Here is a 23,834-nt window from a genome sequence, read left to right as displayed (position 1 = left end):
GGACCAACAGATAGACACAAACAGTAACAATACACAATGCTAAATAAAAAGACATTATTAAGTGACACTTTTAAGTGCAAGAATTCATCATGGGAGGGCACTCCACTCTATGCAACTCACCATCTACACATAATTCAACTAAATATAAAAATTCGATACAAGTGATTTTTTAAGTGCACTGAAATGAAAATTTATCTGAAATTGGAGTAAAATTGATATGGGTATAATAAATTTTAAAATATCTAGGATTGGTAACGGTATCTTGCACAGTCTATGGTAATGCAGTTGGAAGTAAACAAGTTGATGGCAAATGTAATAATCTATCACACTGATTCAGATCAAACAATAATAAAGCATTAAAATGCAGACAACAGTTTTAATTTCCAAGTAGACTTGAAACAATTCTATGTTCAATCATGACTCTTCTCAATTTGCATTCTTGTAGAATGGCAGAAGAACTCAATTCACTCCCTCACACTTCTCTTTCTTTTCTTCAGTAACTATTTCACATAATTTCTCACACCATAATTGTAACCTGCCAAATCATTTTTAGTGCCAAAACATTCATCTCTTTCACTTTCCCTTCTCTGCATTTTCATAGCCTCACTGACATACTTAATATTTGTACTTCGAAGACACAAGTCATGCTCTCATCAAATTCTCTTCTTATCACAGAATCATACAAATCTCTCTTCATCCTCCCCCATATTCTACTTCCTCCTTATCGCTTTTCTTGTCTGTACCCCCTAGAACAGTGTTTTTCTTTCTTTGCAGTTTCTGTCTAAATCTCATGCTTCACCCATTTTACTCTTTATGTTAATGCTGTAACTGTAGGTTTGAAATCTGATACAGCTACTTTCAAATGGTCACCTAATTCTGTTAAACGGTTGGTTTTACTCAATGATATGTTTTTAAGTGTGCCCAAGGAATGGAAGAAGGGTAAGATAGTGGCATTGTAAAAGCGGCAGACTGGAAGCATCCGTTTATAGGCCAGTTAGTAGTTGTTAAGATCTTGAGGAAATTAGTGAGGGACCATATACAGCATTGGGCAGATGTAATGTAATGAAGGTAATGTTATCTGTGAGAGTCAACATGGATTTATTAACCATGCTCTTGCTTTAGTAATATGATTGCCTTTTATAATAAAGTGACAAGAGCAGTTGATGAGGGAAAGGCATATTCTGCCGTTTTTTGGATTTTGCAAAGGCATTTGACAGGGTGCCACATGATAAGCTGATATTTAAGTTGCAGTTGCAGCATGGGTTTAGATGTTGGGTTAGTCAACTGGATTCAGGATTGGCTGTCTGATAGGTATCAGAGAGTGGTGCATGGCAGAGCAATATCAAAGAGGCAGAAGGTTACAAGTGGGATCCCACAGGGAAAAGTACTGGGACCAGTATTGTTTAATCTTTATATCAATGACATTGTCAGTGGATTGCAGGGGGATATTCAGTTGTTTGCAGATAATGTGAATGTGGGAAGGGTTAGTAGTTATAGTGCAGATGTAGTAGCCCTGCAAAAGGATTTGAATAAACCAGACAGATGGGCAAATGAATGGGGATAGGAGTATCAGTTTAATGCAGCAAAATGCAAAGTCTTGAAGTTTGGGATAAATCGATGAGAGGCTGAATACTCGATTGGAGTATTCAGCCTCCCATCAATACTTGTCTTCACTACTGGAGGAAGTAGTGGAGACAAGAGATCTGGGAGTGATGAACGATAGAAACCTGAAATTCAGGGAACATGTTGCAAAGGTCGTGAAGGTAACCCAGAGGACTGGAGAAAGACGCTAACCTGCAGAGATAAGAGTTATTGTTCCATTGTATAAGATCCTGATCAGACCACTTAAGACTATTGTTCTCAAATTTGGTCTCCAGGATTTGAAGGGAATAAATTAACTGTGGAAAGGGTACAGAGGCAGATAACAAAGATGTTTTCAGGACTGTACAATGTTAGCTATCAGGAATGGCTGAGGGAATGTGGACTGCAGAGTTTGGTAGATAGAAGGAGAGGTGATATGATTGAGATTTTTAAACTGTTGAGAGATAGTTAGGTTGACACTGGGGGAGTTCTTTCGCTTGGTGGAACAGCGGGAAGGAGTGATGATAAGGATCATCCCTGGAAGTTACGAAAAGAAGCTGTGAGCAAGAGGATGAGGAGTGGTTTCTTTGCATGGAGGGTGGTTGAACTGTGGAATGCATTGTCTGATAGAGTGGTGAGAGCAAGAATGGTCAATGAGTGGTATGACAGAGTTTGTGTTTCCTAGGAAGGACCTCCCGTGATGAGTCTTTTGACTCCATGAAGGCCTGAATAATAATAATAACTAAAAGACTTTAATTACTGTTCCAATATTTCACCCATTTCAAAGTTGCATTATCAGGGAACAAGAATACATCATGCAGGCTGATTCAGATAAAGAAAAATAAAGCTTGCACTCCTAAAGGAACCAACTTATGAATATGTTTGTTGCTGATGGTCAGGCTAGAGTAGCTCTTCAGGACAGAGACTGGTTCAAGAGAGAGTCTTTCAAATTTATATTGGCTTTTTAAAGGTTTTTATTTATTTTTATATTTCCAAAGAATCCTGTGAGAAGCATCCACAGCAGGATCAACTAGGCATGTTATTCAAGTCTGGTGGGATCAGATGTAATCTTTGTTTCTGAAATCAAAATAATTGGGATAATGATGATGATCTTAAGGGGAGTATAAATGCCTGATAGTCTGGCAATAGTAAACAAATCCTCAAATGCAGGGCACTAGATAAACTTCTGAAAGATCTAAGCACTGCAAATGATCCTTTTTAGAGCAGATAAGAGATATTAATTAAAGTATTGTATGTATCATTGAGTCCTGCTGGTTATCGAGCAGGAGGAGTCTTGGCAATGACTGCAGACTATAATAGCTAAGGATAAAGTTAGTGGATCTTTAACTAATCCCCAACTAAGATGTCTAAGGGAAGAATACTGTTATTTTTCTTTAATGTGAAGTAGATACTAAGATGTTGGCTGCTTAAATGTGCTAACAAAAAGCTATCTAATGCATAAGGCTTTGGTGACCAAATGGAGAGCACATCGCCTACATAACATGGCCAAAAAACAGATCTCTATGGGATAGCATTCTTTTCAAAAAGTTGCTATAAGAAATCAACAAGGGTGGGAGCCCTTGCTGACTTTTTTTCTAGTTTGAGAAAGAAAATTTTATAAACAAAAAAAGGATACAGATATAGGCTTCTCCTATTTGGTTTGTAAATTTTTCTTTGCCAAACTAAAAAGTAAGAGTTCATAGTGAACTGAAACAGAACTGAAATATTAGGAGTAAACTGAGCTTGAATTAATTCTAGCATCTTTAAGAGGAGACAGTCTCTCTTCAAGATGAATCATTTAAATTAAGCAAATTATTTATCAACTCAAACTTTATTTTTTCCACATGGTTTACAGAGAAATGTAAAGAAATAGAAGATCTAACAAAGACTGGAAGAATCGATAAAGCTCTAACATTATAAAAGGAATAAGCCAGCAAAACAAGACACAAAGTACAATTATCAAAAATAAACAGGAGAACATACTTATAGATAAGGAAGAAATTTCGGAAAGATGGAAGGAGTACTTAGAAGATCTATATAGTGAAAAAGATCTAAATGCCAAGGCTATAGAAGATGAAACAAGACTTGATATGGAAGAAATTGGTCCAACTATATTAAAAGATGAATTTGAATGGGCACTGAATGAATTGTCAGCCAACAAGGCACCAGGCACTGATAACATCCCTTCAGAATTAATAAAATACTCAAGAAACATAACTAAGTCATACCTTTTGAAGATCATAAAGGATATTTATGAAACAGGGATCATCCCAAAGATTTTACACAGTGCTCTATCATACTCATTCCTATGCAAACAAGTGTGAAAATCATCGAACAATAAGCTTAATATCACATGCTTCAAAAATACTATTCCAAATTATACAAAAAAGACTAACAAAGAAGGTTGAAGAATATGTTGGCAATGACCAGTTGGATTAAGGAAACAGCAGGGGACAAGAGAAGCAATCCTAGCTCTAAGAACAGTTATTGAAAGAAGATTGGAGAAGAATCAAAATACTCTGATAGTCTTTCTTGACTTGGAGAAAGCCTTCGATAGTATTGACTGGAATCAAATGTTTCATCTTCTAAAAACAATAAAGGTAGATTGGAGAGATAGACGGCTCATATTTAATCTTTACAAGCATCAAGAAGCCCTAATAGAAGCTGCCAGCAATACAACAAAAACCGCAATAGCAAAAATATGTAGAGGTGTAAGACAAGGGTGCTCTCTTTCACCCATATTGTTTAATCTGTACATTGAAGATGCAATAAATAAACTGAAAGAACTAATAGAAACAGGAACTAAGATAAATGGAATTGATACTAACTGGCTACGGTTTGCGGATGATATAGCAGTTTTAGCTGATAATGAAAACAAACTGAAAGCCACCTTAACAAAGATTGGAGAAATCTTCACACAGTGCAGCCTAAAAATTAATTATAAGAAAACAAAATTATTAATTACAAGTAAAGCAAATCCAATGAAAGTAAACCTGGAAATAAATAATAACCTACTACAACAGGTATCCTCTTTTGAATATCTTGGAAGTCTTATCACAGAAGATGGAAGAACCCAATATCAGATATTAAAGCACGAATAGCCAAAAAAGCATTCTATAACAGAAGAAACATTTTTACCAGTAAAGGACAGCTCAAAAAAAAAAAAGGCTAGTGAAAACATACATATGGAGCATTGCATTATATGGTTGTGAGGCCTGGACTCTAACAAAACAAGACATAAAAAAGTTGGAGGCAGGCATTTGAAATTTGGTGCTGGAGAAAGATGACGAAAATTAGTTGGGCAGAAAAGAAAAGTAATGAAGAAGTTCTGAATATAGTTCATGAAGAGCAGTCATTAATGAAACACATCAATAAGAGAAGAAAAGGACTAATTGGACACCATTTGAGGCATGGGGGACTGATTACAGAAATAATGGAGGGGGACTGTAGAAGGAAAGAGGCCACGAGGCAGACCAAGAATTTCATATATAAATAACATAATGATGCTAACTGGCGCTAAGAGTTATGCAGAGATAAAAGGAAGTCACAAGACAGAATGTTGGGATGTGCTGCTATATTTACCAATTTTCGGATTGATGCACCAAAGAAGAAAAAATAAATATCAAAAATATTCAAAAGTAACCTTAACTTGCTCTTTTAAGGATTTTATTTTATTCAACAAAGTAATGACTAAATAATTAATGACTCAATAATATTCATTAATTGCATTTTTTAAGACAATCCTATTCTACTCATAAGAACCAGGCTAGTATATTATATTATACTTAACAAGAAATTATATCTTTATTTTTATGTATATTTTATCAACATAACAAGTACAATAAGATCAGCAAACTTTCCAATATGTGTATATTGTCCTATATAATAACAAAATTCCCTTCCAAGGGGTTTTGACCTTCTTGAAAAACTAAATTGAGTTATATCTGTTTCAAGCAATTGAAACAGATATAACTCAATAGTAAAAGTCAACATTCATTATGTCCAAATAGTAAAATGGAGAGTATATCAACAATTTTATTATCCTCTTGAGTTAGATAGCTATAGCAAGTTTTCCTGAATACTGTAGGAATAAGTTGTGGTGTAGATGCTAATCTCATTATACAATAAAAGTGAATCGTCTTTTTTTTTCAGTTGGTTACAAAGTAAATTATACTAAACAAGAAATTGCACTCTTGTTTTAATACTTTACCCAAGCATGAGCAAAGAGCAAAGTTTGTACAACTATGCAGGTGCTCATTAAACAAATACAGAAGTCATACATTTTCCTTCCATATAGAAATAGTAAAATGGTATATTACCAGATTATTAAAATATTCTAGATCAGAGAATGACTAGTCTACTAGAATTAGAATACAAGCCGCTGACTTGACACCAACTGCCTTGGTATCCTATAATGCAAAACATGCTTCCTTTTGAATATATATATGGGGGGGGGGTATTACAAAGGTCAGTTTCAACCTTTACTGAGACATCTCATCAGCAGGCACTAGACCCCCCCCCAAAAAAAAGAAACTAAATTAAAAAAAGCTAACAGTCAGCTACCCCACTGGTAGCCAATCAGAGATAACTGACCCAAAACCATCAGTAATTACACATGGCATCTGGTGAAGAGAGGCGGGTGACAAGTGCCACCATCTCGTGGTCTCTATTCTTAAGACTATTTACTATCTGAAAACAGTGTGGGTTTTACGTCGATTTTCTTGAAATCACCCATGGCAATTTCAAGAAATATGACGTTAATATCAATCATGATATTAACATGATAATGTTAATATCATGTGTGTTTGAATTTCTCATTAGTTCTTTTACCTCATCATAAAATTATTTGATCTTGGTATCATTCTTGTCAGCAGTAGGGACATAGACCTGTATAAGATTGATATCCAGTGGTTGACCTTTTAGTTTTAATAACATCATCATCCTATCTAAGTAAGGGATGAAGGTTAACAGTGACTTATTGGCATCTCTGTTTAATATTATTCTAACTCTGTTTTGATGACTGTTTTCACTAATTCTAGAATGGTACTTCGTCATGGCATCAAAAAAGGGCTTAGTAAAAGTTCCTCTAGTGGGTGACTAGAATTGAACTTATAATGCTCTTTCTTGGATGCCATCCACGTGTGCCATGAATGGCACATGCCACTTCCAATGAGCTATGCAGGTGCTCATTAAACAAATACAGAAGTCATATATTTTCCCTCCATATAGAAATAGTAAAATGGTGTATTACCAGATTATTAAAATACTCTAGATCAGAGAAGTAATGAAAGATTTTTTGTGTCCAGTACGAGGGTGATCTGAAAAGTTCTTGTCCTCGACCATAGATGGCAACACTATTGGCAAGATTTTTTTTTTTCTAAGTTGGTACGTCTGTCATAAGCATCCATATGAAACTGCAAGTCATTTTATCAAGTTTTTTTTTTATACAGCTGTCAGAAGCCAAAGTGTTGTCTGTATCCCTTGAAATGGATAAAATCTAGTATTGTGCAGTGATAAAATTCTTTGTAAAAGAAGGTTTAATGCCAAAAGAAATTCATTCGAAGTTCATAAAAGTTTATGGGCACTCTTCTCCTTCATTTTCGACAATTAAGAAATGGGCTGCCGAGTTTAAACGTGGCCTGGAGTTCCAGCCTTGAAGATAATCCACGTGAAGGATGTCCAAAACGAGTAACAACACCAGAAATCATTGATCAGTGCATGATATGGTGTTGGATTAATGATGAATCAAAGTGCATGAAATTGCTGAGACTATACGCATTTCAAAAGAACGTGTAGGATATATTTTACATGAAGAATTGCAAATGAAAAAGCTTTACGCAGGATGGGTGACGTGCTTGCTCACAGCAGATAAAAAATGCGCTCGCATGAAAATCTCTGAACAGTGCTTGGAACGTTTTAAAAAGAATAAAAATAATTTCGTGTGCAAATTTATTACTATGGATGAGACTTGGATTCACCATTACAAACCAGAATCCAAACAGCAGTCAAAAGCCAATTGTTCAGTACCAAAGAAGACAGTTCCATCAGCAGGAAAGGTCATGGCATCGGTGTTTTGGGATGCTAAAGGCATTTTGTTTATTAATTATCTTGAAAAAGGTAAAACCATAATCGGGGAATATTATTCCAATCTTTTAACCAGACTAGACAAAAAAATTTGCGAGAAAAGACCCAGTTTGCAGAAGAAAAAAATCATCTTTCATCAGGACAATGAATCTGCCCACAAAGATGTTTTTGCAATGGGAAAATTAAGGGATCTGCACTATAAATTGTTGGAACATCCACCCTATTCCCCAGATCTGGCTCCTTCTGACTTCTATCTCTTCCCCAAACTAGAACTCTTCCTCGCTGGTCAGCGTTTTTCTTCAAATCAAGAGGTGATTGCAGCTGTAGAGGGGTATTTTGCAGATCTTACTGAGAATCACTACAGTGACAGGATAATGATTCTGGAGCATCGCTGGAATAAATGTATTAGTCTTTAGGAGATTATGTTGAAAAATAAACCCTCGTATAATAATCTTCAGAAGAGCAGATCTATAAACAACCTGGGCTCAGCTGGCTCCAGCTGTCAGTACCTGGTTAGGGCCCCACCTACTTAGGGTTACAAGGAAAATTAAAGGATTCTATCTGCTGACAGATGGAAGCAGCTTTGTCAGTACTGACACAAGGTTGAAGTCTCATGATGATGGTAAAGCTTGTGATCTTGTGATTAGAAACTAGTCTATTCTCTCCAAACTAACCACCATGGTGTTCAAATAATCTACACAAATGGCCCCAAGTTCCCAGAATCCCTTAAATGGGACAGGGGTGCAAAGAATCTCTGGGCTCAAAAGTGTGTCCACTAAAACTAGGAACTTGGAATGTCAGAACATTGTATGAAGCAGGTAAGCTAAGAAATGCTATCCAGGAAATGAAAAGACTTGGAATTGGGATTTTAGGAATGAGTGAAATTTGGTGGCCAGGATCAGGCAAGACTCAAGTTGATGACATGACGATGTACCATTCTGGAAGTAGTGAAAGCAATCATCAAAATGGAGTTAGAATAATATTAAACAAAGATGCCAATAAGTTACTGTTAACCTTCATCCCCTACTCAGATAGGATGATGTTATTAAAACTGAAAGGTCAACCAACAGATATCAATCTTATACAGATCTATGTCCCTACTGCTGACAAGAATGATACCAAGATCAAAGAATTTTATGATCAATTAAAAGAACTAATGAGAAATACAAATGAATGAAATGAACAAGAAATGAGAGAGGAGACAGTCTTATTCAATTTGTCAAAAAGAGGACCAGATAATCACAAACACATGGTTTAAGCTACCACCCCGAAGGCGAAATACTTGGCAATCACCATAAGATAATAATAGTTCTTCAATAGCCAAGTAATCTTATGGGCTACCTTAGCAATATGTCCTCTAAATCTTTAACTCTCTGTCCTCCACCACCACCACCATCCCCCCTAAATCTCTAGCTTTATCGATTTTCTGGAGTACAGTGCCATCAATGTGATACACAGCTTGTAATATACTTATCCCAAAATGCATAACTCTACATATCTCTACATTAAACTGACAGCCACTATCTCTGGCCCATACTGACAGCCTATTTAAATCATCCTACAAGCTTTCTGCATAGCCTTGATTAACTATTACTCTACCTCATTTTGCATCATCAGCAAACAACTGAATAAAGTTTTTACAGTGTATAAGACGATACTTTTTTCTAAAATTTTTAGACCAACATTTGGGGGTCGTCTTATACATGGGGGGGGGATAACTGGTTGCTGTGGTGAAACTGCCGGTATCTTGTCTCTGCAAACAGGCTTCCACCAATCACTAGCCTTTGTTAACTGTGTCGCTTGATGTCATTAACAGCTGATTCTGAATAAACCAATCAGAACTCTGAAAGCATTCAACATCTGCAACTCATTGGCAGGGTAAGTTAATGCATTAACAATATTTTGAGCACTAGCCCATAAAAATGTCCAAAAATAAAAAACGATTGTCATATTCTTCAAAATTCAAGTTAAAAATCATCAATTATGCAAAAGAACATGGAAATAAAGCTTCAGAGAGACAGTTTGGACCTCCTCTCACTGAGTGTATGATTAGACAGTGGAGATGTTTAAAATATTTATTTCTTAATTTTGGGTTCGAAAAAGTAGGGTTCATCTTACATGGGGGGGGGCATCTTATACACAGAAAAATATGGTATTTCCTTTCAGGTTATTTCCTATATCATTTATGTACAAATTAAACAGCAATGGCCTCAGCAAAAGAACCCTGTGGCACACCACTAGTCATCTGTTTTCACCCGATTCTGCCCCTCCACCTACAATTTTTTGATATCTGCCCAGCAGCCAACCTCTTATCCATTTAACCAGTGTCATATCCATCCCCATTTGTTCTAATTTGCATAACAGAGTTCCATGTGGTATTCTGTCCTTTGCAAAATTGAGCAGAATCATCGTGTAGCCATTTTCTTTATCTAACTCAGCTGCTACTCTATTATAAAAAGTTAGTAAATTACTAAGGCATGACCTACCCTTCACAAAGCCATGTTGCCCCTCATATAGCATCGTATTTTTATCAATCCATTCTTGAATTCTCTTTTTGATCAATTTTTCCAGTACTTTTACCACCACACCTGAGATACTGATTGGTCTATAATTTGCTACTGCAGTCTTAGAACCTCCCTTAATCAAAGGAATTATTTTGTCCTCTTTCTACTCCCTTGGAACTCTATTAGAGCTGAGACTCAAATTAAAGAGCCTAGTCAGAGGCATTGCCAGTTCCCTTGCACATTCTCTCAAGAGCTGACATGCCATCTAATATCTAATCCCGCAGCTGTATTTACATTGAGATTCTGCAATATCCTAAAAACCTCCAATTCATTCACCTTTGTATTAGTGTCTGTCGCATATGTTAAAGAAGTAAACCTCACTAGGATGATATACCCTTGAAAGTGGTTGCTCAGTAACTTGACTATTTTATTTGCTTTTGTCACCTCATGATCATCACTCATTATGGTTAATCTTCCATAGTCATTCTTCTTCTTACTTGCCACATAATAAAAGAACTCTTTGGGATTTCCTTTGGCCTGTTCGGCTAGATTCTTCTTCTTATAATCTGATTTTGCCTTCCTTGCCATGCTGCTCACTTTTCTCTTTATATACCCTCCACAGCATTTTCTTCTTCTGCAGCTCGTGCTTAATGATATAACTCATTCATTTCATTCCTATCTGATTAACCCTCCTTACCATTGGTATACAATTTAATATTGCTTCTGCTACATGACCTTTAACTATTTCTAATGCACTACTAACATCCTTCCTTTGAAGCAGTTTATGCCATGGCACAGATTTAAGCTTCTTCCTAAGTTCTTCATAATCATCTGCCTTGTAGTTCCACTTATACCCCCTTCTTGACAGAATATTTCTCATGGTGTACAATCTTCCAAGTCAAGACTGCATGGTCACTTTCACTAATCAGAGGCAACATGGTCATCTTGGTGTTATGGATAGCTCTTCTGATCCTATGACCAGGTCCAATATTCTCACACTCCTAGTACCCTCATCACATGCTGCCTCAGTAATTATTTCTTAGTAGGTGTATAAGTTCCATTTCCTTCCTGCCATGTGATCTTTCTTCCTTCCAGTATATATCTCCATAAATGAAGTCTCCCATAATAATCATTCAAACTGTGCTAGTAGTAGCAATTTGCTGATGCATGTCTTACTGATCATCTGTAGAACCTCCTGGCCTATAGCAACAAAAAACTGTATATTTTGTTTACTGGTCTTAATTTCATACTAGACTGCTTCAAATAAGCAGCCACCTTCCCACCTATCTCCTATTCTTTTTGGCTGCAATTCATCCACTATCATCAGCAGTACCCCTCTCCCAATCCTATCTTGTTTATCTTCCCTTCACATTCTATCCCTGTAACTACATCATCTGCTGTTAGCCAAGTCTCACTAATGCCTATAACTTTTGGCAAGGTTGCACTAACCATGCCAAAACCTCCTCCGTCTTGTTCCTGATTAGTTTCTATATAATAATGCCTGATCCAGGCATTATTATATAGAAACTGCAGCATCTCTTTAGGCCCCACCCACCTTTGCTTCTTGAACTGATTACCCTATTCAATATTTTTGCTTGAGAGACTAGATTCTGCACTTGGTCATTCTCACTTGCCTCATGGGTGCCTTCACACAAACTCACCTGCTTCCACACTAATTGTTTAAGTTTTCCTGAATTTGCACTTCACCATGCTCGGCGAATAAAGCTCTTTCTAGACACCTAACACCAACTGTTTAGATGCAGTCCATCAGCATTGTACAAACCCTTCTTTCTGTCAAACACAGACCACAGATTCACAAATTGTACATCATTCCTTCTGCACAACCTATGTATGCTCATTAGCTAGCAATGCCCTCCTCCTCAAGATTAGCAGATATAAAGAAGTTGTAGAAGACACAATCTTCACCTTCTCACTCTTCAGTTTTGTGTCTTCTACAACTTCTTTATATCTGCTAATCTGTTGCCACTTCTGCACTTTGTCCTGTGAAGGATAACATTCAAGCATGCTATTTCTTTATTAATATCCATTTCATTCGCCTCTATTTTCACGGCCGCACGTTCAACATAGATAACATCATTTCCATCCTACTGTGAGTACTATCCACTCTACTAACTTTTGCTGCATTCTCATCACTTAATAGGCACTCATTCACAACTCTCTAAGCAATAAATCTAGTCCTCACACCCCTACTAACCACACCTTTATTCAACTTCCATGGATGACCCCTTGTTCTGGCCCCTTCAGCCAAGTGATGAAACATTTCCAGAATGGGAAAATAGATGGGAGGATGTGCAAAAATCTTAACTGCATATGCACTCATTGACTGTTAGCAATACAAAGTCCTTTTAAATCCCTTCTCTGTAATTAAGTGTTCCAAACTCATAATAAGCAAAATAAATTAAATAACAATAAAAATAACTACTTTGCTGTGCTATTGTTGATATCTGAATGAAATCTGAACAAACACTGATGTCTGTGAAATTATAATTTTCCAAAATATGATGAAAATTAAAATTCCAATATCAATGAAACAGTGAATATGTATGCAAGACATAAAATAAAACTGTTTTGCATATCTAAAGTTATCTCCCCACCTTCCTGTTCTGGTAATGATTAGAACACACATAATCCAGATTTTTTCTATCATTCAGTCTACATGAAATACTACAAGTTGCTGATGCATCTCTTACAGATCATCAGTGGAACTCCCTGGCCTATAGCAACAACCAAATCACCAAATCTATAAATTCTCTGTAAAATGCTGCAATATGTAATATTGTGGCATTCTGTTTTGTGGTGCATTTCTTGGCAACATAACCAGGGAAATGCATTAAGTATATTTAAGAAGAGCTTACACATTTCTGATGGAAATGAAAATGTTCTTTTCCAAACATAGAACTCTGTTTAATAAATTGAAGGCAAATGTGGATGGATATTAATCGTGATTTGGATCAGACAACTGCTGATGGACAGATGTCAGAGAGTGGTTTATGATGAAGTCAAAAACTGAGTATAGATGAAGTCAGATTGGCTCAGTATTTGGTCCTCTGTTCTTTAATTTGAACATCAATGATATAGGAAATTATCTGACAGAAATATTCAGTTGTTTGCTGATGACAAAACTGGGAAGAGTGATGATAAATAAAGGTCATGCAGAATCTTTGCATCACCTTTATTTATCTAAATGTATCCAAATGGCTACCAGTTTAATGTAGCCAAGTGTAAGAAAGATCATTTGCTCTGGGATGAAGAGATCACAAGCTGTATACTAGTTGATGGAAATTAACTGCAGAATACTGATGAGACCAGGGACTTGGAGGTGAGTAAGCTCAGGATAGAGAGTTGAAGTTTAGAGGATATGTTGTGAAGGTAGCTAAAACAACATCAGATTAGGTGGTTGTTGAAGAACACACTAACAAGCAGGGATAGAAATTACTGTTCTCTTATATAAGGCCACATCTGAACTACTGCATGCAGATCTGGACTCCCAGATATTATGGGGATGAAGTAGTGGACAAGATCCAGAGGCAAGTGACAAAGATTATGGCAGGTCTGCGTTATGAAAACAGATTGATGTTCTGTGACCCTGAAAAATTAACTGATAGATAAAAAGAGGAGACACGATAAAAGCATATAAGTTATTAAAGGGATTTTATAGGATTGACACTGAAGACTTTTTTTTTAGTATGTGGCAGGAAGGGAGAGAATGAGGGGTCACCCATGTAAAGTGTGGTTGGCAAGGGTATTAGGTCTAGATATTTTGCTTGGAAGGTAGTTGCATGTGCTTTATCAGTGAATAAGTTTAAGGAAAGGTATGATATGTATATGAATAATGACTAGTTTGTGAATAATGGATCTCATGTGATGAGACGTGTGACTCTAAGGAGATACTTGTATAATAATAACAATATAATAATAAATCCATTATGTTCAGAATTGACTCATGCAGTGTTGTATATTCTTATTAATTATAGGATATCTTCATGGATTCCCAGGATTGAACTTGGGAGGCCACCATGTCATGGTTACTACAGCTACTATACAAACAGTGCAACAAGCCTTGGGCTCTGTCTTGAGACCATAGGGAAGGAGATTTACTACAACACCATTAACCACTGCAGGCAAAACCTACTAGTTAATTAATCCTGGACATGTTGTCCCAATCAATGCTGTCAAAGCAGTATGTGCAGTACAGTACAACATATGGACATCCAAAAAGCAATATCCTGATGACCATGGATTGTACTGTAGGGCAAACATGAAGCAGGAGACTAGATACTAGTGATGGTCGGATGGAGAAAAAAGATTCAGGAGAAGCAGAAGAAAGAATATGAAAAAGAGAATGAATGAAAAGGGACAGCCTGCAATCATTATGAGAATAGTCTACCACAAACAGAGGTGGACTAGTAAGAAGACTATGGAGAAAAGTTCTGGTAAAGAGATGAGCATAACATCCCCTAATTTGACACCAGGCTTTCTTTAATAATCTGGCCTATCCAGTTAAATGTAAAGGTAATGTACAACCCTGTTTTATGTCTAATTTAACATTAAACCATTCTCCTGTAAACAATTTAACTGCAGATTTGCAACTTAATCTATCCTCCCTTTTGTGTTAGGTCTGAACTGCATGTCAGCCAAGTAACTTGGCTTCTTATAAACCTGGTTATAGGAGAGTTAATCAATATCTGCATTATCTGCCATGTCTGCAAATTATATGCACTTTCTTCTGGGTGGTCTGCTTGTTTTGCAGGATGAATAAAACTTGTTCTTTTTTTGGAGGGACACCCTGTTACCTTCATAAGACTGGCTAATTCACCTTTGGCTGAAAAGCTCTGATAAAGGTTCACGTTCTAGATGAGATCCAAGTCTTTCCATCTGAAGTGCAACATCAATACTGACTGAGCTATAGAAGTGCTTTTGCAACTTAATTATAGCTGTATTTTCTCTGTATAGGGTTCCAATTAAATTAATAATTGGAATTACATCAGTTGTGTTCTGGATTTCCTCTCACTTTCTTATCAAGGAAGGAAACTACAAAACTTAAAATAAAGATTCTTGTTATATTGCTTTACCCACAATTTTTTAACATCAGCATTAGAAGTTGAAATATAAATCCCACTGAATTTTTATGTGCTATGTTGTCCGATGATGACTTTTGTACTGAGCTAATGAATCTGTCATTATTATTAATAATATTAATATCAGACCCCATAGAGTCAAAGGACTCATCTGGGAGGTTTATACCCTCTCATGCAAAAGATCATCTAACTATACCTTAAACCCATTTTTCTTCACTCGCCACGCTTTCAGGCAATGCATTCCACTCACTAATCACTTTCCATGCAAAGAACCTGCTTCACACTCTCCTCACACCCTCCTTATACAGCTTCCAGAGAAGGGCTCTAATTCCACCTTTGCTTCCCTCTACTCCATGAAAAATCAGGTTGACATAGAGGTGATTTTCATAGAATGGGAGAATGAAGGTAGAACAAGAGGCCATCGCTGGAAATTGTATAAAGAAGGTGTGAGCAGCAGGTTCTTTCCATGGAGAGTGGTTGGTGTGTGGAATGCATTGTCTGAGTGTGTTGTGAATATAGATACACTGAATCAGTTTAAGGCACAGTTGGATGAGCATTGTGTATGTGTACCTCCCATGATGAGTCTCCGACTCCATGGAGGTCATAATAATAATAATTATTATTATCCCGTGCATCATATAAGATCAGTATCAACATGTATAAAAGGCAGATCAAAGTGACATCATTAATTCCTCTAATCGTTCTTCTTCCTTTATGCATTGGATATCCTGGTGGAGGGCCATCAGGTTCATGTGGAAGTATGAGGCCATATCACAGGATAAATAAGGATGATCCCAAACGGCATTTTCCACCACAAAATTTAACACCCCCATGTTCAGTAACTGCTCAGGAATTTGGTGATGATATTACAGTGACAATACAAGCATTTCAAAACGGAAATTTTAAAGGATTCTTTCTTCAGGCATGGACAAGAAAAAATTCCATTGAAGAAGGAATATTTAATTCATATAATACTGGGAAAACTGTGAAATTTGAAAAAAATTAGAATACTTTAACACACAAAGAGAGAGGAGATAAACAAAGCATGCAGACTAACTGGGTACCAACTACTCAAAATTTTGAAGAAGTTGTATTCAGAACCATAGTTTTAAAGAATTTTTCCACTTATTGGACAGATGTTGTCTCTCAGCCATTGAGATAGTGGAAACTTTAAAAGTGCCTCTCCTAATAATGAAAAAAGTAAAATCAAATCTATGCAGTACAATGATTGTGGTGTTACGAAAGGATGTTTTCAGGGTGGAAAGCAATCGCAATGGAGATCGTGAAATGGTGGTAAAGAATACTCCTGATGTAATTACATTTGAACTTGTTGCATCTCTTAGATCTTGAATGTTTATCTTTCACTTGGTTAGACTATAATAAATTTAGTTTAATCCTTTATCCAAGTGTGAGCAAACAAAGTTTGCACCTGAAAATATCTTCAGGACTGGGGTAAGGTAGTACAACACCGGGCAGCTTATAGCAAAGGTGGACCAAGCTAATATCACTCCTATTTTAATGCATAACATTATACATATCCGCAAGGAGATGTGTTTTGCATTATGGGAGATATTGAGATAGGAGTGATGGCTTGGTCCACCTTTGTTACGAGTTTCCCCGTGTTGTACTACCTTACCCCGGTCCTGAAGATATTTTCAGGTGCAAACTTTATTTGCTCACACTTGGATAAAGGATTAATCTAAATTTATCATCTCTTAGATCAGATCAAGTTTGGGTAGTTCTAGGCCTTTCCTCTGATGACAAAATGGGTGATGACTGTGTGACAGAATGCATTCTTACAAATGGTCAAGTGAGGATTCAAAATTCTTGGAATCATTTCACTGCTGAAGGATGGAAAACAAATAGTCCTCTAAATCCTGATTTGGAGGGTATCAGTGATACATCTAGAGAATATCAAAATGGAGTCCTATCATGCAGTTGGAAGAGACTGTTTATCACTGTTGTCACTCTACCAAATGGAGAAAATTCAGTAGTTTTTAATTTACAAAATAACACTTATTATTTATTGCTGGCTGTAGGAAAGGCAGGACCACATGCTGGAGGTAAAGCCAAACATGATAACTATGAAATTTCTTCTGCTCCAGTTGATCTGACATTGATCAATATCTTTGGTGTACTTGGTACTGCTCCTCTTATCATGGCTCATGGTTCCTTGATGATAATTGCATGGATGATAATTGCATGGGTGTGTGAGTACTGCCATTCTCTTTACTCGTTATTATAAACAGGAGTGGGAAGAAAGGATGCTATGTGGTGTAAAAACCTGGTTTGCTTTTCACTGTGCCATGATGTTGTCTAGTATTACTTGTTTTATTCTGGGCTTCATTCTCATTTTGATTTATAAAGATGGTGTTTTTGAAGGATCATATCATACTGTGTTAGGACTTGTTTCCACCATACTGGCTTTAATACAGGTTTTGACTGCCTTTTTCCATCCAGCTCCTGATTCCCCCAAAAGGCCAGTCTTTAACTGGTTCCATTGGTTAATGGGAAATATTTCTCATGTTATTGCAGTTATTGCCATTTTCTATTCTGTTCAGTTGCCATCATCTGGTTTGCCATCTGGATTCTACTGGGTATTGACTACCATCATTGTAATTTATAGTGTTTGTCATCTTGTTCTGCAGCTTCACAAATGGTACATAGAAAAGAAAAAGAGCAATGAGATCAAGATGGCAAAAATGGGTTCATACAATGGATCACAGTGTGCATCCAATAAGGATACGTCTAGGACAATAATGGGAAGTGGATTTAAGAAAATGGTAATTGTAGTATATAGAGTGATTGCTGCTATGTTTGTAATAGGCCTTGTTGCAGTCATTTGTTCTTAAATTATATTTCAATCAAGAAGTGACCATCTCCTTCAAAATCATGAAAAAAAATCTTTATAAATCTCAACTGTGAAAATTAAAAATTATGGCATGAAGGTGTTAAGAATGTTACAGATACTTTAACAATTTGATATTAAAACTCTTCTGTCCTTTATAGAGATTTATATTAATATTTAAAGAAACGATTTTAAAGTTCATTTAAGCAATTTTAGAAGTTCAAATTTGCATTTTATAAATTTTCATAAATAAACTATTATTCAGATTTAAATAGTAATATATTTTTAATATATTAAATTAGGAATGACAAATATCAAAACTATATATTCATTTACTTATTCATTTAATTTATTGCTGTTATAAAAGGAATAAACCTATAGTGTTTTAAGTATATCACATAGCTTTAGAATGATTCAGATTTGATTGATGTCTGCCTAGTCACCATCAATTTTCATAGTAAAACTTTTTTTTTTTGAGAGAGATCATTTATGTTGGGAATATTAAGTTCTGTGAATCAGATTTAAAATAGCATTTATAAAAATAAACTTTAATTTCTATCAGTAGAGTTTTGAGCCTATTTGCATTTTAGTAGTCGTTCTGCTTTTACCAGCTATGGAATTGCACTAGCAGTTTTTCATGTTAATATTCGATAAATTACTGTTTTAATACTTATCTCATCTAATCTACAGCATATTTTTCTTCCAACATGGAATATGTCTGTGCAGCAAATTAACAAATGACACTATATAATAAATACTAAAGGGCTCAAAACTCTGCTGACAGAGGTTGAAGTTTATTTTTATAAATACAGTAGATGCCGCTTATTGTGATCACACTTTAGGACAGTCGCTCTTTGATAACAATAACTGGCTAAATTAAAAAAAATATATATAATAATAATAATATCAGTATGAGCCAATGTGATGCCTTTGATATTTTCTATGAAGTGCATCGTGCTCTTAACATAAGAGGATGTTTGCCTGATATGAGGTTTGAGTAGATTTGCCAGATGTTTATATAATAAAGAAGTTGGAGAGAATCTTGTATCAACAATTGGTCCCAATGACAAGTAGGATGTACAAGAGAATGTTTAGATTCTAGGCATGTTTTTTTTTCCCTTCAGAATAATTCAGCATATTTTTTTATTATTATTAAAATATTGGTTTCATTATGAAAATATTCTGTGGATCTCGTTCTAACTTTCCATATGTGTTTGTGTCTTCTAGAGGTGATTTCATCTTTTCCATGTATTCTGTACAGTTCAAAATGACTGTTGAGTTGCCTTTCAATAGTACGACATTTTTGTCCTTTATGTTCTAATGTTCTGTACCCTCTACAGTGTAACAATAAACAAGGGATTTTACATCAAATCTTGTCTTCCTTAATCCATCAGGACAAACTTGTATCTACTAGCAGTATACAGCAACCAACGAAACAGCAAATGCATGCTTTCCACTATTTAAATGTTTTCAATTCTTCACTAGAAATGCTAACTGTAATTACTTTTCTTGTAATTTTTTAATTTATTTGTGCTATTTCCTGATGAAGTGAAACCAAGTTTTTTCACAAAACCAGTCGAATTAAAACAGTTTCTTTTTGACTTCTTTGTGTGTGGTTTAATACTATTGTAGAAAATAGTGATTCTAAGATCCTACATGCCAATGTCCTCCTCATTATTGTCGAGAAGGTTGGGATGTTCTTACAATTTTAGCAATCTGACCCATAAACTTCAGGTCTCTGTCCACCACTACTGTCATATCGCTTATCTCCTCCACTTGCTTCAAAATTTCTCTATTAATTGTATACTCTTTCAAATTTCAAGACATTGCATTTTGTAGCACTAAACTGAAAGCTGCACTCATTTGCCCACTGATATAATTCTATTCAGATTCTCTTGAAAGGCCACAATGTTTGCTCTACTTCTTATAGCTCTTTCCAACTTTGTATAATCAACAAACAGCTGCACATATCCAGTTAAGCCAGTCTCAATGCCATTAACGCATAAATTACACAATAATGGTCCTAAAACAGATCCCTTGTGGCACTCCACTAGTGACTTTCCTATTTTGAGATATCACTCCTCCATACACCATCTGTTGATACCTGTATGACAGCCAATCAGCTATCCAACTTACTATAGTCTGTTATGTAATCCCATCTGTTTCAATTTAGCTACTATCTTGTCATATAACAGTCTATCAGCAGCCTTTGAAAAATCCAAACACACCACCATTTATGCATCTTTATTAAGCGAGTTTGTCACTTTGTTGTAATATGTAAGTAGACTGGTGTAACTCGACCTCCCCTCTAACAAAAAATTCATACTAACCATTACAAAGAATACTGGTTTTATCAACCTAGTCCGTCCTAGTCCCACCAATTTCTTTAACACCTTAACAACAGTTTACAAATTATAGGCCAATCTGTGTGTCTACAGACACACAGATTGGCCTATAATTTGTAGCCTCAGTCTTATCCTCCCCTTTATGAAGTAGAACTATTTTTTTTCTACCTTCCATTCCTTTGGGAGTCGTCTGTTGCCAGATGTTACACATGTGCGCCATTAATTCCACAGAGCATTATCTCAAGACATGTGGCAATATGTCAAGTCCTACTGCCTTATTAACATCAAGCTTACTAATTCCTCATATACTTCCTGCTCATTCACCACCAGTCCCTCTTCCACCATACCTTCCATACTTCAGCTTCTGATGTTGCTTCATGAGAAAGAAATACACTGATAAACTGATTATTGAATACTTCAACTATATCCTCTGCATTGATTACCAATCTGCCAGTGTCATCAACTAGCATCATCCTCCCATATTCATTTTTCCTTCTACTTGCCATATACATACTGAAAGAACTCACTAGGATTTTTCTCAGCTTGACTGGTTAAACTTTCTTCTCATACTGCACTTTTGCTGTCTTTACCAACCAAATCAGAGAGCAGGCCAGGAAGGCCTGCTCTCTGTACTCTTCATGTAAATGATTATTACCAACATTCAACTTGTTTTGCCTCCATAACACCTTCTTCAGAGTTCCTGCTTAATCTCTTCATTCATCCATTTTACTTCTATCTTGGTTAGCCTTTTCACCTTTGGAATATACTCAGACTTTGCTGCTATTAAATAGCTCTAGATCAATACCCACACAGTATCCAACTCCATTCCACTCAACTCCTCTTTCTACACCATAGCTCCCAGTTATCTCCTAAGCTTTCCATAATCACTAGCCTTGTAGTTCCACACATCTGTTCTTTATACAAGTTCTCATATGACTGGCTTCAACCCAGGTGAACACTCAATGGTTACCCTCATCAACTGGGGGAAGATCAGACACTCCATACACAATCATATCCTCTGATGATATAACCAGATCTAAGACTTTTAACCCTTGTATGCTCTCGTTTACATACTACCTAAGATTGTTGTCCCTTAAGAACTTGAGAAATTCATTCTCCTTATTCTCTGATGCTATCTCTTCATTCCAATCAATAGTGTCATAATTGAAATCACCCACAATGATCACCCTTAGCATGCTCACTAAGCCAAGTTGCCTATACATTTCTTTGTCTCCACCTTCCACATTCCTTGGCCTGTAGCAACACCCCACCAAATATCTCATTCTATCAACTTCCACTTTACACCATACTCATTCAAAACCACTGTCACCTTTTTCTCCTTGTATCTCATTCTTGCACAGACATAATTCCCTTGCTATCATGAGCAGCACTCTTCCACCCTTCTTGCCCTTTCTATCTTCATGAAAAATGTTATATTCCTCCATTTCTATTCCTGTCAAGATGTCATTCTCATCCAACCATGTTTGACTTATTCCAAGTGTTTTCAGGCACATAAATATAATCATTGCAACAATTTCATCTTCTGATACTACTGGTATTCGTAAATAATCATAAGAATTCATTTCTTGGTCTATAATCAGTCCTACTCATGCTGCCCCTTCCCCCATCTGAGACTTCTCATCTGTTCCTATCTGCTCACCTCCTGCCCCATATACTCCCCAAACTCTATTTCCCCATGTATTCCAGGCTTTCCATTCCTAAAGCTGACTATCCACACACATGCATTCATTGCTACTTTCAGAATCTACTCTCCTTACACCATGTCTTCCTGACCTCCCTGGTCCACCTTATTTCTCTGTCCAACTTGCATTCCTGTTCTCACACTCTCTTCTCCATTCACAACCACATCTCCAATGCAGATTCATCAGCTCAGTAGCACAATTCATCAGCTTGGCAAGAGGAAAAATTTTACTGCTATATGAAACTGAATCTTTAGTTTTAAAAGACCTTATCAACATTCCTTGTGTCTCATACAGGGTTGGAATACAGATCTTTCCAACCTAAGGGCACAGTTGCTACTGATGGCATCATAGGGTGTTCATTTATAAATAGATCATTGAAAAACAAATTATGTTACTCTGGAATATTATTATTTGACACCTCCAGGGAGTCCAAAGACTCATCGAGGAAGAGTGTGAAAACCACATCGAACAATTAAATCCCTTCCAACTACTAACTGTGCTCAAACTTGCTTAACTTTTTGTGCGAGTCAGGCTCTACCAATCGACCAACCTTTGCTGGCATCACTATTAGTTCCTTCTCTCACCCATTCCTTTTCTTCTAGAAATGAAAGATTTTTAAAACCAAACTGCAATTACAAATTTTTATTCATTAATTCAATATTGCAAAATATATAATAAAACTTACCATCTTTCATGCTTAATAGAGCAGCAGCAGATTCACCTACAAGAAAAGCACCTATTTAATAAACTAAAATACATTATATAATGGTAATAGATATTTCCTAATATTAAATAATACTTCTTTTTTTTTTTTTAATCTTTCTGATTCCATATACCACCTACAAAAATGGGCCACAATAAAATGAAGCAAGTACAGTCATATTTTGATTTTTATGAATTTGGTAAGAAAGCAATGGTAACTTGCAAAGCAAGTTATTGTTGCTATGGAGTTATGCTACAAGAAACTGAAGAGGCAAGGGATCTTGATGGATAAGAATTTAAAGTTCAAAGGTCACATAGCAAAAGCTGCAAATACAACTCAGAGGATAATTGCTATGTTGAAGTGAACCTTGACATCTAAGGATAAGGAAGTAATTTTGCCTCTTTATAAGGCTTTGATAAGACCACACTTGGATTACTGTGCACAGATTTGGTCTCCAGGGTTCCAAGGGGATAAAGAAGCTGTCGAAAGAGTGCAAAGAAGAGTTACAAATATTATATCCAGATTATGGGATTTAGATTATGAGGACAGATTGCGAATATGTAGATTACAGATTCTGGTTAACAGGAGAAAGAGGGTGATATGATAGAGGTCTATAAACTTTTGAATGGGTGTTATAGCATTTCAAATGATGAAATTTTTCGTTATATGGAAGGCGGGGAGAGAACACTGGGCATCCATGGAAGTTAAGGTTGTTCTCAGTCAAGAAAGGGTTAAAAGGTAGGTTTTTCTCCCAGAGAGCAATGAGTGAGTGGAATAATTTTCCCTTACGAGTAGTGAGTGCATCTAGTGTAAATGAATTTAAGGGAAGGCATGATAGCTGGGCTGGGTAATTTACAGCCTCCCTCGATGAGTCCTTGACTCCCTGCAGATCTCAGATATAATAATAATAAAGTGACTATAATATAGTCTTCAAGCAGCTTTATGCTACAAACCTCACAAAACATTT

At 36.2% G+C, this 23,834-nt stretch overlaps 1 protein-coding gene and 1 long non-coding RNA gene across 2 annotated transcripts in view; one reads left to right on the top strand and one right to left on the bottom strand.

Annotated features, from left to right (window-relative positions):
* Window positions 1-23,834, bottom strand: part of LOC150092786 (uncharacterized) — an 84,507-nt gene that overhangs the window by 23,151 nt on the left and 37,522 nt on the right. The window contains exon 2 of the long non-coding RNA XR_016550527.1: window positions 22,850-22,885. This is a non-coding gene — a long non-coding RNA (uncharacterized LOC150092786). The remainder of the gene's footprint in view (window positions 1-22,849; window positions 22,886-23,834) is intronic.
* LOC150092787 (ferric reductase 1-like) lies at window positions 929-18,120 on the top strand. Its single transcript, XM_090414213.1, is given in 3 exon segments — window positions 929-939; window positions 16,988-17,477; window positions 17,479-18,120. Coding segments are annotated over 3 exon segments (1,143 nt in total).

The sequence above is a fragment of the Typopeltis vanoorti genome, chromosome 25 (genome assembly GCF_054136105.1).
Source record: "Typopeltis vanoorti isolate ZY-2024b chromosome 25, IOZ_Tvanoo_1.0, whole genome shotgun sequence".
NCBI classification, from domain to species: Eukaryota; Metazoa; Arthropoda; class Arachnida; order Uropygi; family Thelyphonidae; genus Typopeltis; species Typopeltis vanoorti.
This window is presented reverse-complemented; position numbering and strand designations above follow the sequence as displayed.